Source organism: Xiphophorus hellerii, chromosome 18 (assembly GCF_003331165.1).
Source record: "Xiphophorus hellerii strain 12219 chromosome 18, Xiphophorus_hellerii-4.1, whole genome shotgun sequence".
NCBI lineage: Eukaryota > Metazoa > Chordata > Actinopteri > Cyprinodontiformes > Poeciliidae > Xiphophorus > Xiphophorus hellerii.
The window spans coordinates 31,317,185-31,335,247 of NC_045689.1; the positions used below are offsets into that span (position 1 = coordinate 31,317,185).

General features: G+C 40.4%; 1 protein-coding gene across 2 annotated transcripts; it reads right to left on the reverse strand.

Moving 5' to 3' along the window:
• Positions 1 to 7,802: 7,802 nt before the first annotated feature.
• On the reverse strand, positions 7,803 to 17,307 carry LOC116737277 (protein sel-1 homolog 3). Of its 2 annotated transcripts, none has more exons than XM_032590326.1 (23): positions 16,925 to 17,307; positions 16,371 to 16,845; positions 15,808 to 15,934; positions 15,587 to 15,708; positions 14,820 to 14,935; positions 14,673 to 14,734; positions 14,467 to 14,596; positions 13,969 to 14,104; positions 13,742 to 13,873; positions 13,453 to 13,682; positions 13,172 to 13,351; positions 11,879 to 11,998; positions 10,763 to 10,903; positions 10,610 to 10,672; positions 10,308 to 10,481; positions 10,091 to 10,218; positions 9,136 to 9,219; positions 8,967 to 9,057; positions 8,805 to 8,892; positions 8,619 to 8,728; positions 8,392 to 8,519; positions 8,216 to 8,321; positions 7,803 to 8,038 (listed from the first exon to the last, which is right to left on the reverse strand). In XM_032590326.1, the coding sequence occupies exons 1-23, from the start codon at positions 16,976 to 16,978 to the stop codon at positions 7,946 to 7,948; spliced, it is 3,090 nt and encodes a 1,029-aa protein (XP_032446217.1). In that variant the 5' UTR covers positions 16,979 to 17,307; the 3' UTR covers positions 7,803 to 7,945. The 2 variants fall into 2 exon arrangements, with proteins under 2 accessions (XP_032446217.1, XP_032446218.1); XM_032590327.1 differs by having other exon boundaries at positions 13,453 to 13,658; positions 16,925 to 17,303.
• Positions 17,308 to 18,063: the final 756 nt, after the last annotated feature.

An 18,063-nucleotide genomic window follows, 5' to 3' on the forward strand; every position in this document is an offset into this window, starting at 1 on the left:
TTTATCCAAACCCAAAAATCAGTCTCCAAACCGGCTGTAATCACCAATCACTGCAGATTGGTGGTTACAGCCGTTTCCCTTTGTTGAAATGTAAACACAAAATACAGAAACCTTATGCTGCGTCCTATAAACGAGACTCTTCTCCTTTATAATCTTCTTAAATGTATTAAAGTTGATAGCTCACTAATAAGTGACGGTTTTCTTTGTTTTTGGCCGAGAATCAAAAGAGGGATGTCGTGTATCTCCCTTCACAAGGTTTGTTAAAAGAAAAATGACACCGTCGAGATTTAATCACACAGAAGATCCTCCAATTTTAAACTGGTTGATTCGATTTCAAAGCAAAGATGTATTTACTTGTCCCTCTCACTTTCGGCTCGCGTTTTCCTGTGGAGTTTGGGAGCTAATTTGATGAGATTTGCTTTGTTTCGTTTCCGTTTGTAGCTCTCTCGTCCCTCTTTGCTAACAGCACCCAGATACAAAACATGTCCTCCTTTTTCCCTCTAAAATACATAACACCATCAAAGCACTTTTTGTCATAAAATGAGTACAGCTAGCGGAAAACATAAAACCGGGTAGCTGGACTTAATGGGCCTTGCTATGTGTAAGGAGTCAGCGGGTGTGACCGGGATGTAGTCCGCAGAGACTGCGCCGAACAGGGCGCTGGATTTTATGGCCGTCTGAAATACTTCATGACCTTATACATTGGTAAATCAGAGAGAACCAAACACAGAAAAGTCGCAGTCTTCTAATACAAACTGGCTCTGTCACCATAACCCCCTTTTTAGTGTCGTGTCTCTCGGTTTGCGGACATTAAGGTTATCAAAAAAGGAAAAGCAAGCGCAACCAGGCGTCCTAAATGAACTCCCTAAATGTTTTTTTTTTTCTTCATGAGATAGTTTTCTGATGTCATTTGTGCTGTAATGGAGCTGCGGCCTGCTGTGTTGTGGGCTTTTTTCAGTTGACTACATCAGCCTTGTTTGGGCTAATGAATCTTAGATGACTTGGTGCTCCCCGCTTTCATTAAAAAAGGAAGACAGTGCAAGTGTGCTGGTCTGGAAAAACGAAGAATAACAAAATGTTCTAAGAAAAGAGTTTTGTTGCTACATTGCGGATATTGTTGCTTTAAAATCATTTACACGTAAAAAATAATAATAAGTCAAACATGTATTGTGCTTGTATATTGAAATCATACCTTAGTCACTTCCCCTAGAAACAAGACTGGAATGTTATATACTACTTGACATTTGGCACAACCCTGACCTGCCATGTTGCCAGGTATCATCTTGACCCACATGCAGAATTACATGCAGGATGCAGAATGAAAAGTAATTAATGGATACCAGGAGGTTTAGTTGGGTGCTTTTTATCCAGCGGCGCAGTCACGATACACATTAGTGTGTTGTTAGTACAAAACTTATCAGCGTATGCAAAGCAGTTTGATGTGATTTCTGTTTCCTGCCGAGACGTTTACCATGTGACACAGAGTAAACCATAATCATAAAACTGGCAAAAAATAAAAATCTTGAAATATTTTTACTCTGTCTGTGTCTATGAAATGACAATTTCACTTTCTGAGATGAGTGGCAAGAAATATTGCACTTCAGCGCAGCATTATTTTTTTAGTCGTATACCAACAGATTGGACACAGCTTCAGTTTGCCTTGTCGGTTTTCAAAGTAAAAGCGTGATGACCTGCTTTGCTTCATGGGTTGTTGTAGGTAGCGACAGCAACATCTGATAGGTTATCATCAGCTGCTTAGATTTCCAGCAAGTAATCAGCTGATTACCAACAGGTGTGGCAGCCCAACACCTCCAACTGAAACTGTATTGAGTGAGACTCTATCCTCTTGACCCCCATGCAGAATTACATACAGAATGAAAAGTAAGAAATGGATTTATTGACAATCAATAAAGAATATCTATTGTCCTTGCACTTGTGTTTTATATGTTTATCTAAAATCTGACAAAACAAATGTATTTGAAAAGCATATTAATAAAAGTGGTTTTCAAAAAATAAAGAATTGTAATTGCTAAATTATATTATTATTATATTTTCTATAAATCCTAAAAGTAAATTCAAGAAGCTGCATTAGGCAAATAAACGGATCCACCTTGATTAAAAAAGGTAAACAAGTCATCCCAAACAACGCAATACTGCCATCTAGTGTAACAGGACAGTAGGACAGGTTCTTATGAGTCAGCATGAATGTATTTTTAGAACAATAGCACACTCTTTATTATCATATCAAAAATTAAAACAATTTTAAAAAGTGACCATAGATCAGTTTTTCTGGCTTGTAGTAGACGCTCGTACTGGAACGCCATTTCAAGCGCCATTTCTTCTAAGCTTTTCAATCAAGGTCATGAAATGCAAAAAAAAAAAAAAAAAAACATTTTTCATTTTTCACCTCAAAGAGGTTTCAGTCAGTTTTAGTCAAATCAAATCAAATGTTTGAAAACCCAAGTTTTTCTTTAACGTCACATATTGTGGATAAATCATTGCTTATTTTCTGCTTCACCTTTAGCTTATATACAACTACATGGATGGGTTTTGATGTGAGGGGCCTTGTTACAAATGCTACACTTCGCAGATGTTTCCTTATAAACCAATTTAAAAACCATGCATCATGTACCGCCCGCTCGACAGTTATGCGCCGACTTGTTTTGGTTTAAGGTCTTGATAAAAATGCTTGTGACGAGAAAATATGTGTAAAAATTCAGAAGATATGAAGAAACATTTTTGCAAGACACTGCATCTAAATCAAACGACCAAACTGCAGGAGAAGCTAAATCTGACCCGTCTCTGTCAATGCCCTTATCCTGCTTCGCAGCTTTTTTTTTTTTTTTAAATAGTTTAAATGTAAAACATTAAACCTTAAAGAATCAACTTGGCTCTCAAAGCCTACTTTTTCCACACTCAACTTATTCCTGTCGTTGCTGCGAAGTCGCAGCGTTACTTACAGATTCAATATCCATTCATTCTTGGTAATAAAATAATAATAATAATAATAATAATAATAATAATAATAATAATAATAATAATAATAATCTATCTGTGAGATGGCTGGCCGCCTTCCACGTGTTTTGCCTCATTACTGGACCGAGTCTCGGGACGAGCCGAAGAAGAAACGCCTCGTTTATCGTTCACACTGATTGTTTAATCAGAGATCGTCTCTTGGCAGGTTTACCCACCAACAACTGAATGAAGAGTTACATGGCAGTTTGATGCGATTGCACAAGAGCAACAAACAGCAAATCTTCCCGGTTTGGACAGTTTCACGGCGCCCTAAACCAGAGCAGTTAGGAGTGAATGCTGTAAGATGAGCTCATTTTTCCTCCACATCGCGAACATTTGCGAAGGTTTTTCCACAAACCACTCGGGTAAAGTGGAAAGCAAGAGGGACAGTTTGCTCAGCAGAGACGTTTTCCTTTAAAAATGACAAACGTTGCATTCTTGTTGTGCTTAAAAGAGCTAAAATAAGATGAGCTCTAAAGCCATACAATTAAACAGAGAAATATCAAATAAAATAAACATAGGAAGTTCATACTCTAAAAAAAAAAAGACCCTGTATTGTGTTTTCTTCACATTAATTACTCTTGTGATCAAAAACAATATTGCATGAGCATTTTTGACCTAATTAAGCTTCAGTCCAACACGTGACGCAGCCTCACCCACGTCTGGTGGATAATAGCTCCTCCATTTTCAGCGCTGTGCTCGCAGCAACTCTAATATGTAATTTAAACTGTAGATCAATTTATTTCAAGATGGCAGAGGATGATAGCTTCTAATTGCAACACCTGTACGATTTTCTGCATGGATTCTTTAATCGAATGGGATCAGAATCAGCGTAAAGAGTTGTTCCATTCATCCAGTAAGTGCTCATATTTAAATGATCGTCACAGTGTGTGTCCCTGCTAAAGTCTGGGCTTGTTCGACGTCTTCATTCCCTGCGCACGTGGGCGACCTAATGGCTGCTGGAGGCGCGTGTCCACCGGAAAACAGTTCTGCGTGGAAACGTTTCACTGGCATCAAGTTCTGGTCAATTAATGGGTTAGTTTAAAACTGCAGCTTTTAATGGGAATTTATTTGACCAGCCAACATAAAGAGGGAATTAAATGCCAAGTAGAAAGGATTCTTCTTTACATGTGGAAATCCCCAAATTCCCTTAACCCCCCTCCACTCTGATAGCCTGAAATTAAGTCTATTGTTTACCGCCAGATGTTTGTCATTCAAAAATGAAGAGCATCGTTGATAAAGCTGGATGAGAAATGAGCAGCTGCTCACTGAAGGTTTCTAGATGACACTATTTTTCCACTAATGTTGAAAAAAAACACAACATCGCAATTGCGGGTTTCCACTAAATAAGAGGTGCAATTAAAATCACAGGTGAATACGTTAGTTCACACAATAAAACATCCTCCTCCTACCATTTCCTGTCTTCTTCTTCGTGGTTTGCGCCAGTGACAACATCCGGCTGTTGATCCCACAACTGGTGTGACGTGAAGAAGAAAAAAAAGTTTCCATTTTTGTCGAAAAACGAGTTTTTTCAAAATTGCTGCGTTTCCATTAAGTAAATGTATTTTGGTGACGTCATACTGCGCATTTCTATGGTGAGTGGAAATGGCAGCCAGTGTAGCGCGAACATCGCTGCGATAACCCAAAGAATAACGCCAAGTCCTGGAGCGGGTTAAAGCGGGGCTAAAGTTTTAAAACATTCTCCCCCAAATCGGAACATTTTCTGACGCACTGTTCAGTTCATCATCTGAAAATGGAAACAGTGGAGAGCTGACGTGACTGTCCACCTACACTGACAGAGGAGCGGTATTTAGCCGAGACCCAGGGAAGGTGGAAGAATCTGTCGATCAAATCAAAGAGTTAGAAGTCACATTTCTTACATACTGGTTGATTTAATATCCTCTCTTGGGTAAATATAAGAACTGTTAACAGAATTTCAATGTGATTGTTTAAGTCTGTGCAGGTTTTGGACATTAGTGTTTCATCGAGGAAACACTAATGTCCGTTCCCACGCATTAACCTTGCTGCTGCCCCTCGCCGCTCCTGAAACTGTGTTGTGGATATTTTAGCTCTTGTCACTTGTTAGTGTTGCAGCTCCTGCCATGCTATAAATAACGGCCGTCACAGGGAGGGATGGGAGTCAGCAGAGAGCGCAGACAGCAGAGGGCATGGTGGCCTTGCCTCACCAGGATGCAGGAATGAAATCTGCTCATTCTGACACTTTGATGCATATCTTGTGTACCGAATCACAAGGCAGCTGATTCATTTTCTGTGTAGAAAGTCTTATGAAATCAGACCTTGTTGTATTTATTTATATTTTTTTCACTTTTCTGTTTGAGTGCTCAAAAACTGTAATCTTTCTGCAGATCAGCGATTAGGTCTGGAGTTTGATGACCGGGCCAGTCCATTGGCTGCATGTTTGGGGTCGCCGTTCTGCTGGAGGGCGGATATCCACTCCAGCCTCCAAGAAGTTTTCTTTAAGGATTCCCTCGTATGCATCATGAAGCTGCCACCACCGAGTTTCAAAATGGGGTGGTTTGTTTGAGGTGACGTACAAGGTTCCTCTAACTACTGTTGATCTCATGTGATCAGGTATAGAGCGTGTTACAGTGTTAGAAGAAAAGGGGAATCATTTTGCAAAGCACTGAGTTTAACACAGTAACAATAAAAGTAAAATAAGGAATCCAAAATATGTTTTTGCTGCATAAGTTTGTCCTCTGGGACAAAAGAATTGAGCCTTGGCAAACTATGAAAGTGTTAAATATATGCTGGTGTAAAGAAACTCTCAATGCTTCAACATGGGCACTACACATCTTCATATTGCTGGTCTATAGCCCTACGCACTCGCTAAATACTGAAACAAAGCTGAAAACGAATGATCTGTCCTTGGTTTGAAAAATGTGCCCTCATGCAGACGTTTCTTTTTACAGCAGCTGATGCTCAGTATGGGCAAAGCTTCATGCTGCCACTTTAATTCGTCATTGTGACAGTTTACTAAGTGCTATCCTTCACCCCCATCAGCACCAAAGCTGGAGAGGAAAATCAATAATCCAACATGTTTATGCTCTTATTTAAATTCACATCTCAGCACCTAAGAGAGATTATCTGCTTGGCACCGCTTCATTATCAAGCAAAGAAATGAAACCGACTTCCTGCAACTGCAATTAGTAAGCGACGCCATGGAAACAACCTTGCATAGCGCCTGATGAGCAGCCACTACAGCACATCAGTTGAGGTATTTTGTTTTGCTGCTGCAGAGCAACATTGCATTTTTTTAATGTTTGTTGGCATTACAATCTCTCTGATGTTCCACAGATGTTAGAATCCATCATGTCAACAGTACATTTAGAAATTAGCAATGAAGCCAAAAAGTTATTTTAGTTTGTTTTAGGAACATTGAAAATAATAAGAAAATTGAAATATGTATGAGGCCTACATGTATGAGTCCTACATAACGAGCTGAATGTACAGATGCAAACTGCTTTTTATTTGCATATCATGCTGTGCAGATTCTCTGTCTGCACTGATGAAAATTCACTGACCACGTCTAAATGCTCGGAGTGTCTGAAATAACAGGCAGCTGGATCTGTCTGCAGATTATTTCATCTCATAGTGATTTTGTAGACCCTCATACACTATGTTTAGAGGATGATCTTTGACCCCGAGATGGTCTGGCAATGACAAATATAATTTATATTCATGACAGGACTTGTAGTTTCACGAAATATGCTTTAGGCATATTGATCTACACCGTGTTCCAAATTATTATGCACATCAGATTTTCTAAACATTTTATGGATTATAAAGAACTGCAAACAGTCATTCTTTGAATGTGCAGCATTAAGTGTTCACATGTACTAAAATCAAAAGTTATTTCAATCACAGCACAATTCTTGATCCATTGAACTTATGAGTTTGTGGAAAGTTTCTGCTTGAATTTCTTTGCAGGATGTCAGAAAACCTTCCCAGAGCTGCTGGTTTGATATGAACTGCATTCAGATCTTCTGCTGGAGGAAACTCCAAAGGTTCTCAATAGGGTTGAGGTCAGAGGTCAGAGGAGGATGAGTTTCTCCTCTTTTATGCCCATAGCATCCAGTGACACAGTGGCATTCCTTGCAGCATGAGATGGTGCATTGTCATGCATGAAGATGATTTTGCTACAGAAGGTACGGCTCTTCTTTTTGAACCATGAAAGAAAGTGGTTAGGGGCCCAATAGTAGGTTGATGCACCGCAAGCCTCTGGAGGATCCTCCACCTTGAGGTTCCAGAGGCTCCAGCAGCTTCAAATAACTGTTTGCTGCTTTGTAAGGACATTTTAACAGCTGATCTCTTAATCCGATGAATTTGTCTAACAGAAACCTTCCTCATTCTGCCTTTATCTGTACAAACCCATCTTTGTTCTGAATCAGCCACAAATCTCTTCACAGTACAATAACGCTTCAGTTTTCCTTAAATATCTAATGTTTTCATATCTTGTCATACGGCACTACACTATCTGATGATTTTCGTCAGCAGATCCTTTCTCTTTCCCATATTGCTTGAAACCTGTGGCCTGCTTAATAATGTGGAACATCCTTAAATAAATAAATCTGATTAAAATGTCATGTCAAGAAAAAAAAATCTGAAGAATTTGTTGAAGAAATTAGGTTACAATATAGGAAAACAAAGCAAAATTCAATTTCCAAACAACAGAAATTGTTTATTTAAAAAACACAAAAATGTTATTGCAATCTTATACGAGACTCTGAAGAGTCAAAAAGACTGAAGAAAAAACACAACGGAGACTCTTTCAGTTTCTTTACAATTTATTTTTTTTTTTACATGACTTAATTCAATAAAATAAGACATCAAATTCATGATGACCCCGGGATAATCTGCATTTAAACACTAAATAATCCATTTGCTGTTTGTGCATTCTGTCAGATTTGGGTCAAGACTCTGGGTCGTCCGTGCGTCTCCTCAACACGCCGAGGACGATCACAAACACCGTTGGAGTCGCAACCACAGCAACAGCAACGGAGACCTGGAAAAATAGCATCTACACAATCAATACTACAGTACAGTCACAATTAACCAAAACATATTCTTCAAATGTACTTCTGCGTTTGATATTTTTAGGATGACATTTTCATTTTAAAATGCAACACGGTAACTTGCTGTAAACGGATCGAGTTTTGTGACGTTAGCAGATTGAACCAACCTTAACGACTGCAGCAACGTAGCGCTTTTCAAATGATCGCAAAAATACTTTGAGCAGAGCGAGGCTGCAGGGTAAGTACGAATCCGCGTTGTCCGAGTCTCTGCATCTGAGAGGAGAAATAATACACTTTTAAAATAACTAACATGACAAATACAAGTTTATTAGCCTTTGCTAACCTTTTGTACAAAGTATTGAGAAGCAAATTCTTGTCTGCCAGGTGCAGCTCAGACAGGCCAAGCTCAATCAGTACAGGAAGCGGCAGTCTGTAACCGTCCTCAGCAAGCAAGCCAAGGTTGTACCAACCCTTAAAAGAGATTAAAAGTACAACTTAAACAGAAATATTCACAAGTTTAATTATAAAAAACATACAAAAAGAAAGGAAAAAAACAATCAAAAACAAGACCTGCGGGTTTTTCCTTAAGGCCGCCAGTGAATACATGTGTGCAGCAGAGGAGAAGTCTTTCTCCCTGCTGTCTGACCCTTCATACAACAGGTCACCCATCCTTATAAAGGCTGAAGGAAGAACAAGAACGCAGGTCAGTTACAGGAAATGGCCTAGAAACGATTGAACATAAAGGTGGTGACGCACCATAAGAGTCTGGTTTCTGACTCTGGATTGTGAGATTGTAATATCGCCACATGCAGCGTGTAGCATAAGCGGGATCCAGGAAACCAGCCTAGAACGGAAAAAAACGTTCGATCGTGACTCGATTTTAAAATCTACATTGTACATATACGAGATACAACTCACCGCATTTTGGTCACAAAGGTACGCCACATTGAACTGTGCAGGAGAATACCCCGATTCAGCTGCCATCATATAAAACACCAAAGATATGAACCTGTTTGATAAACAAAATGTCATTTTGGTCTAAATACGCGTTTGCTGTCGTATCGAGTTTGAAAAGAGGAGAACGTACGTGTCGCTCTTCAGGTAGGAGTCCAGGGCTTTGCGTAGGACGCTGCCCAAGTAGCCGTTCTGCTCAGCTGTCCACTTCACCCAGCTACAGGTTGATGGAGAACACAGTAAACAAGTCAAACATGTGCAAACAAACAGTGAGGTCAGAGGTTTACATACTGTTATCACTGGCACGGGTCTGCTTTGAATTTTGGGCTTTCAATAAATCAATTTAGTTGAGTTTATTCGTAAATCACTGATTTATAGCAATGTTGTCTCAGAAAAAGCAAAATCCAATCTAATCGTTCAGATAGATTGCAGGTCGATGTCATATTTTTAATAATGCATTTCAACTGTTCATTGTCTAGGAATGACAACATAAACCTGTAGTTTATGTATTAAAATAAATACTAAAGCTGCAGTAAATAACATGTTTTTTACACATTTGTTAAAACGCGCTGTCGTAACAAAAACTGAGCTTCCTCCCTGTGGCTCTACTGCCACCCGCAGAAATACACTGCTCCGGGTTACAAACTACCAGTCACAGCCAGGAAGAGGGTCTTAGTGCTGTCAATCACCTCATGTATGTGCTTCTCACACCCTTTGCCTTGCTCCATGTTATGCTACAGCTAGCATAACAGGAAGCTAGCTGTCATCATGCCTGTCATGACTGCTAAAGCTAGTTAGCATACGAGGAGGTGGATAAACAGTTTTGATGGAACGGTAAGTTGTTTTCCGCCATTACAACTTTGACCAGCACTTACACAGGAGTGATTGACAGCGCTAAGACCCTCCTCCTGGATCTGATTGGTTGTTTTTGGTTGTACAAGAATCTCTCACCCCCCCTGGAAGTTTTGAGAATTTTTATGATGCTTAAATGTCAAAACCTATCAGATTTTGTGTTCATGATGAGTGTATGTGAAGGTTTCAGTAGAGGTGTGCATGAAGTGTGATTAAACAAAGTGGAAGTAGCTAACGAAACGGCATCTGATGGACGTCTCTCGACGTATCCGGGAATCCCGGTGGCCCAGACGTCGGCTAGGAAAACCGCTGCACGCGAGTGTCCTCGTTCTGCAGACTTCAGGTAGTACTTGTAGGCCACATGCTGATGGACACACAAATTATTCCCCACTGAATGATCTGAAGGTTTTACACTAGAGTACTAGGAATGTGTGCCTTTGCATGTTTGCGAACCTGGTCTGCAGGTTTTCCTGGATACAGGCCCTGTGAGTACAAGATACCGAGGTTCAACGGGGCGTCTGGAGAACCAAGGAGATCGGCCTTCTCCCACAGAGCCACCGCCTGCTGGTAATCCTTCTCAAACTGCTCATAGTACCAGGCCAGGGCGTTGACTGCAGGAACAAAACCCTGATGGAAGCATTGTAAAATAAAACAGGGTGAGTGTGAACATTGAATAGATTTCTAACTAAGAGGTTAACAAGCTAATCACTACATTGCCATTAAAAATGGGTAATTAAAACATAATTATTTAAAACCTGCTCCATTGCTTTCTTGAGGAACGTGACACCTTTTGGAACATCCTTCTCAACTCCTTGACCCTGCAAAGAAAAACAATCTGCTATAAGAAGATCACTATTCTTTAAAACAAAAAAGCCAGCATTTTTAATGTATACGGACTTAAATCTTACCAGCAGTAGTACTATTGCATAGTCATACATAGACGCTGGGTCCTCCAGCTGAACAGCTCCTCTTCTGTAATGCTTCACAGCCTCTTGAATGTTTGGAGACAATCCTTGCTGACCCCAGAAGAGCATCCGGGCAAGAGCTTGCTGCAGGACAACGGTTATTTTTTAAATGTTCCACTCCGTCTTCGAAGCTGCAGTTGATCACTTTTGCAAGAATATGTCTTTCACATGTTTGTTAAAACTGTCACTATGCTGGGGCAGTACAATAAGAGACAGATAATCAAGACAAAACCCCATTAAAATAATAAAATCCAGCTCCTCTGATTCCTCCCAGTCGTCCTGCTGCTGTCGGTGGAAATACAGGTGGCAGTATTTCTGCATGAATTTTTTTATGATGGAAGAGATAGAAAAAAGAGGAGTACATTTCCACCAAAGAAACTTAGAGAAATGTTTAGATTTGATTCTAGAAAAGAAATCGTGGAAATTTTCAAAAACTTTCAAAAATGAAATAAATTTGCCTTTTGGACATTTTTTGAGTTTCAAAAGTTGGAAGATTGGTAAGGTCTTTTAATCCAATTTTTGACTTTTGAAACTTGGAAATTTCTACTTGCTTCTAGAAAATTTCTGAGATTTATCTCAAAATTTTGGAGTTTTTTTTGGACAAATTTTCATCTTTTGAAATGCCAACATTTCAAAATAAAAATTTCCAGAAGATTTTTGCGATTAATTACAGAATTTCTGAGTTTCTCTATCAAATTTGTGATTTTTGAAACTCAGAAATTGTTTTCTAGCAGATTTCTTGGTGAAAATGTCCCGCTGCCCCAACCTGCCACATTTTTTTTTTCTATCTACAACAACAGCCCTGATTCGTTGTCGTAACTTTCGGTTATTTCTGGAGCATGACAGAAATCCCACACATGCAGCTAGACGAATAAAAGATTCAGCAGCAGCAAGAAGAAAGTGGGGAATCTGGTGCAACAGATGGTGGTGGGCACAGTCCACCCCTGATCTCAACATCACTGAAAAGATCAAAGCCTCACAGATCGCCTAAATCCTCACAAAAATCTAAATGAACTCCCTCCGATGCCTAAAAGAACAGGGCCAGATAAAGCCGTGTACCTCAGCGTCAGCTGCCCCTCTGCGGGCCTGAAGCTTCAGCCACTGAAAGATGTGATGGTCCTCATTGGTCTGACGGTTCAAAGCCTCGTCGTCGTTCAGATATACAGCCTCCACAAACGTCTCAAAAGGAAGTGAAAAGCAGAAGACATGTTAAGGTGAAACACTTTGATTTTCTTTTCAACAGTTTCTTCCACAAAACGCTGCGCTGGGGTTATGAATTAAACATGAAGAACTGCTCCAAACAGCCTCTTCATCAAACAGTAATCTCTCCTATATCACAGAGCACAGAGTGCAGAAATCATATTGATGACTTTAAACTGGATGCTGATCCCTCAGTGAAAGGAGATTTTTAGAAGCATATTCTGCCTCAGCTCACATGTCAGAAAAATGAGACGCAGAACCCTGCAGAAGTGTTCACGCCACTTGGACTTCTTCATGTTTTCAGCCATAATAGAAGGGCAAACTTCCTTCTAGAAAAAATGATCTGCTCTTTTAAAAATACTTAAGTACAAATCTAAAACGTGTGACATTCAATTCCCTTTACCTTGATACTCCCTGAATAAAATTCAGTGCCACTATGGCGTGACAATATAATAAGACAGATAATGTGAAGGTAGGAAAAAAAAAACAACAAAAAAAATCGAGCTCCCCCTTGTGGTCCTTATGCTGGCCTGCAGGAATATGCCACTGGTCAGAAACAACCAATGAGAGCCAGAAGGAGGGGCTTAGCGCTGTCCAGTCTTCATTTCACTGGTGGTTTTTATATGGGCAGTTGCCCAGGGAGGCATTAGAAAGGGGTGGGTCGCTCAACAAATATGAAATAAAGTATCTTATCTGTCAGTTTTCCCCTGACAGATAAGATATCAGTCAGGGGACAGTATGCAGGTATCTGTCAGATACCTGCATACTTCTACTTGTATGCATGTGCAGTGGACGTACTTTAGTCACCTTCTTAAAATAATGGCCCATGGGTCCTCTTTTGCCAAAAGATGATTTAGATTAAAAAAAAAATCATGTTTGGCAAAAAGCCAGCATGACCCTTGGTTTTAAGCATCCTGCATGTTTTAGTTCTCTCCATTGTGGTAGTAACAACCTTTTCAGCACGACGATGTTCTTCTTAGGCCTTGTAATGAGCCATCATTTGATTCAGGTGCGGTAAACCAGGGAGAGAACTAAAACACGCAGGATGCCGGCCCATGAGGACCCACTCTGGACACCACTGCACAGTATAGAAGAACAGAGATGAGAGCTTTCTCTCAGTTTCTACTTTCCATCATCCAACACATCCATTACCTGTTGTGGTGTGGGATTATGACGGTCTAAAGTCGTCTGTTTAGCAATATTTGCATAATATGCATAAGCCAGATCTGGGTCTTTGGGCAGACCATGCAGCCCCCGCTGATGGACATGACCGAGATGGAGAAGCGCCAGCCGATGGTCCCTTTGTGCAGCCAGCAGGGCAAGCAGCCAGGCCTGTGACCAACACAGAAACATGGGAATAAACTGAACATGTTAATCCCAGGTAGAGAGAAACAACCTCTGCTAGAATAAAAAAGAAAAAATGAATAAAACACCTTAATGGGGTTTTTGTGGACTCCCAGACCAGAGCTGTAGAGCACAGATGACATGTGCAGAGCGTGGTTATCAGCAAGGCAGCCAGCTTGGAGCAGTAGAGGTAAGACTTTCCTGACCGCTGCACTGCTGCCCATTTGACTCATCTTCTGAACAGAGAAGGAGTACAGAGCTCTTCCCACAGCGGACGGGCTGACTGCCGTTCCTCCTGCGGGTGTTTGATAGCCCATCACTATCAATCAGTGAATCAAGAGATCATCACAGACTTGCATTATGTAGTTCATTTGTTACCATGTTTAAAAACCAGTAACTTGGCCAGTTTTGTGGCCAGTTTTCTGTGAGCTGCCGCCTCCTCCCAAAGCTCACACCGGGGATTTGAAGGATCGCTTCCCATCCGGTCGTGGAAAACAGCCAAACAAGTCCCTAAAATGACCAAAAGCAGTCAATATTTTGGTGACTTCACAGGTTTTCTTCCACTCAGATTTTACCGCCATCTGGTGGACAAAAAGACACATTACCACTTTTTCTCTGGTGTTTGGCTTTGAGGGTGAAGCCACTGATCTTGACGGTGATGTCAAAAAGAAATTCTTGGCAGCTCTGCAGCCATCCAGTCAGGTTTATGTTTTTTATAACCTCTGGAGCAGCTGCGTCAGACTGTGGATGTAGAAAAACGAGGGAGAAGAGCTTAGATTTAAAATATACACTGTTAATTAAAAGCTGCTGTATGACAATATAACTGAAAAGTTAACTTGTATCATTGAATCACGTCAGCAAGTGTAATTATGTAATTCTGTTTAGCGCTGCCAGTCATGAGCATGATTGACAGCACTAAGACCCTCCTCCCAACCCACCAACCCACTCTGATTGGTCGTTTCTGACCGAGGAGGAAGAGGAAGAGCTTGATTTTTTTCACAGATTATCTGTCTCATATTATACTGTCACAACATGGTGACACTTTCAACAAATATGTAAAAAAACATTTTGTTTATGAGATGAATTTGTAAGAGCGTAACTACCAGACTGTGAGGAACTCTGTTGCGGTAGTACACCACTGGTCCAAAATAACCCTCCAGGCCTCGGATGAATTTCCCTCCACCAATCACAAAATACCCCTCTGTGTCATCCAGCATGGCAGAATGACTCAACCTGTGTATTAAAAAACAAGTTAAAGATGAGCAGAATCACACGATGAATTTCTCATTAAATTAGAAAGTAGACCTACAAGTACTCTGAAGATTTAACCGTTCTTTCCTCGTTGTCCATAAACGCCAAGGAGACAGTGACCTATAGAGACAATGGCAGCCTTAGTTCCATTGTCATCCTTATGCAAATATTGAAGAACATGCTGCATCAACATGAGATCACTCACAGTTCTGCCCTGTAAGGTCAAAGTGAGTTGGCACCACTTGTTTAAAGGCACGGCGAACGAGGAGAGAAACGCAGAGGATTCCTCAGACGCTCCACTTATCTGAATGTGCAGCCGGCCTGTCGTCAGAATGAGACCGAGTCGGAATGTTGCTTCAAATTATTTCAGTTAAAACTGTCATTTATTCATCTACCTGGAGCTTTCTCTAACAGAGACTAGTAATAAAAGAGGATGGACCTTTATGTGTTGAATTTCAAGCAAAATATTCCAAACACATTTCAAATGTTCAATCATTTGAGCTGGACTAAAAACTAAGAAAAAAGAAAAATGTTTACAGATGATAAATATGAGTGGCAAATTATTGGAAGGTTTTATCAGTACATGAACGTTTGTTGGGTGCAAATGGTTCCAAAGCAGAACCAGAATCATTATTTGTTTAAAATACTGATTTAAGTGAATAATTCAAATGATAAAATCAAATAAATAATAAATAAACAAGTCAATAAAATAAATGATTTGGCATAAAAACTAAAATTTTGAAGATATCTCCATCAAGGTAATGTTCTTTATTTGGAGACATGTAGATATTTTAGCATTAAAACCTGTTTTAAGCTTTTGGAATCTCGGGTTCAGGAAAAATGGCCACAAATTCTACTGAAAAGCTGTAAATGGTGATTCCAACCATGATCATGAGGAGGGGTGTGGTGTCAGTAAAGATGCTTCTCTTTCAACATCAAATAGTAGCTTTCATGTAGAAAAGTTATTGATACCTGATTTCGTTAGCAAAAGTGCTGGTGTGGCATAATTGTTATGGGAATCAATGTGATGAAACACTCCACACAATCTGTGCTCGCAATACCTGCTAACAAATACCCACAGAGAAAGTTCACACCTAGGAAAAAAAAAATATTACAGTGATCAGTGCAAAGGTAACCATAGTAACGTTTCCATCCACCGAATAATTAACTGGGTGGCAACTTCACTGTCATACCAAGGAAAAGGGACGGCTTTAACGCGGAAGTGCTCCAGCAGCTCGTTCCTGTACGGATCCAGGCTCTTTGTTATTCCAAAACTTTCTCCAGTTGAAGCATAGAGTGCAGACAGAAGATGGATGGTTTCTAAGGGTAACAAGGAGTTTTAGTTGGATAAAAATGCAACAGCTGTCATTTAAAACAGGTTAATGTTTCAAGTAACTTCCACAGTGCTACCAGTATTAATTTCATATTACGTTATCCCCTCATCAGAAGCATGGATGGAGTATTGCTTTGATTCTTTCATGCATGTTTGAGAAAGTGACATCGACCTCCCACCTCACGCAGCACCCCTTCCCCACTCAGCTCCTCCAGACTAGCGGCAGTAGCAATTAGCAAACACCTGGTGGAGCTGCACGTCTGCTAGGCTCATCATGCAAAGTACTTCTAAGTCCAACGCTCCTAACAGCGGTTGTAAACAACATGAGGAGCCATGTTGTGATGACTTCCTGTCAGAAAGAGCAGGAGTTTCTTAAAGAGACAGAGGCCCAATTTCAAAGGCATTTCACTGGTCCAATCTTACCTTGCTCTAAAGGACACTTTTTCTGTAAAAACTGCTGAGTTAATTGTAACATCTGTTTACTCCACGCAGTGCAGAGACGATGCTGCTTGATAGGGCGACTGAAGAAGGGCTTGGGCAGCAAGAACGCCACATCCTGAGAACCCTTGGACCGTTTAGTATCATCAGAACCACTGTATCTGACAGAGGCTCGGAGAAAACAACTCAGCACCCTGTGGGACTCTGGAACGATTCCGTCTGCTTGGTAAACCAACCAGTCTGGCAGACACAGCTTCACAGTCCTTATTACAGGGTCGCCGGGGACACAACTCCATCGTCTGATACGGACTGTGGAGACCGAGCCAGTTTCAAACGACACAACACAGTCCAGCTGTACGGTAGCTGCCCCATCGCAAGAGTAGAAAACTCTCAGAAGATGGTCAGGGAGAGCTTCCTCTGGAGGATTCAGGAGCTTCACCTGGTCCAGACCGCAAACAATCTGAAGAACGGCACACACACAGTTACACACCTGACGAAAGGGGAGAAGACAGAGATGCTTGAGATGAACGTGCTCCTACCTGCATGCCGAGGAAAAACTGGCAGATGCATTTGTACAACGAATGAAAGGCCATGTTTCACAGCGCCGGCTGCAACCTTCTGCTGCAGAGAAACTAAAGAGCCGGATCTAATCCTGTTCCACATTGGCTGCTCTGAAACACAGGTAAATATTTAACAGCACACGGTTCCACCCAATTACTACCTGAACCGTGCGGGTGAGTGGGGAGGAGTTGTATCTGAAAAAGACACAACTAAAGCTTCTCCACAGAGCCTGCAAAAGTATTCACACCCCTTACATGTTTCCACATTTAGTTTACAGCTGCAGGCCTTTTACATGACAGGCCAACACAAAGCAATGAGTGCTTGTGAACTGGAAGCAAATTACATTTGAAATATTTTACAAGTAAAGACCTGATAACTGTGATGATACTTGTCCTTCCTCAGATCTGGGTCCAGACAGATGTTTCATTCATATCTACTGGAAATACAGTGGAGGAGCTGCAGAGAAACACAGCTCTGGTGAGAAAATCAAACAGAACAGATAGTAGTTCTGCATGAAGCTCAGGAATTCCACTGCTGAGGGAAAGCTGTACACACATCCTGTTTAACATGTTAACCTATCCATGTGCCATGTAAGAGATTAATACTATTTATTTAGTTATTTAGATTGTCTTTTTTGTACACTTATTTTCTTTATTTGTTAATTTTCTATTTTGGTTGTCAACATACTTCACTATGGCATCTGCTTTTTTTGAGTCATTTGTTGGTTGTGTTTATTATTACAATCCCTTTGCATTGTGTGAAAATCAAAAAAAATATAAAATTAGAATTTGTGTCTGTAAACATGACAAAAATTCTCAAGAGGTATAAAAGATTTTTTGTAAGTGACTGTATGTTTGAAATGCAATTCGCTCAAGTTTTCTACAAGTTAAAATGGTAATTCCTAATTAAAGGAGTGATAGTATTTTTCAGGCGTAAAATCTGAAAAATACTGAAGGTGTATATACCGTATATGTACTGTATGTTTGATGTATACAGTACACCTACACCTTGTAAATATCAAACATAACCTAAAAGAAAGTTGACTTCACAATTTGACGCCTTGAAAGTGGTCTCTGTCTCTTTAAGAAGACATTCTGCCTTCAACAGGTCGACAGTG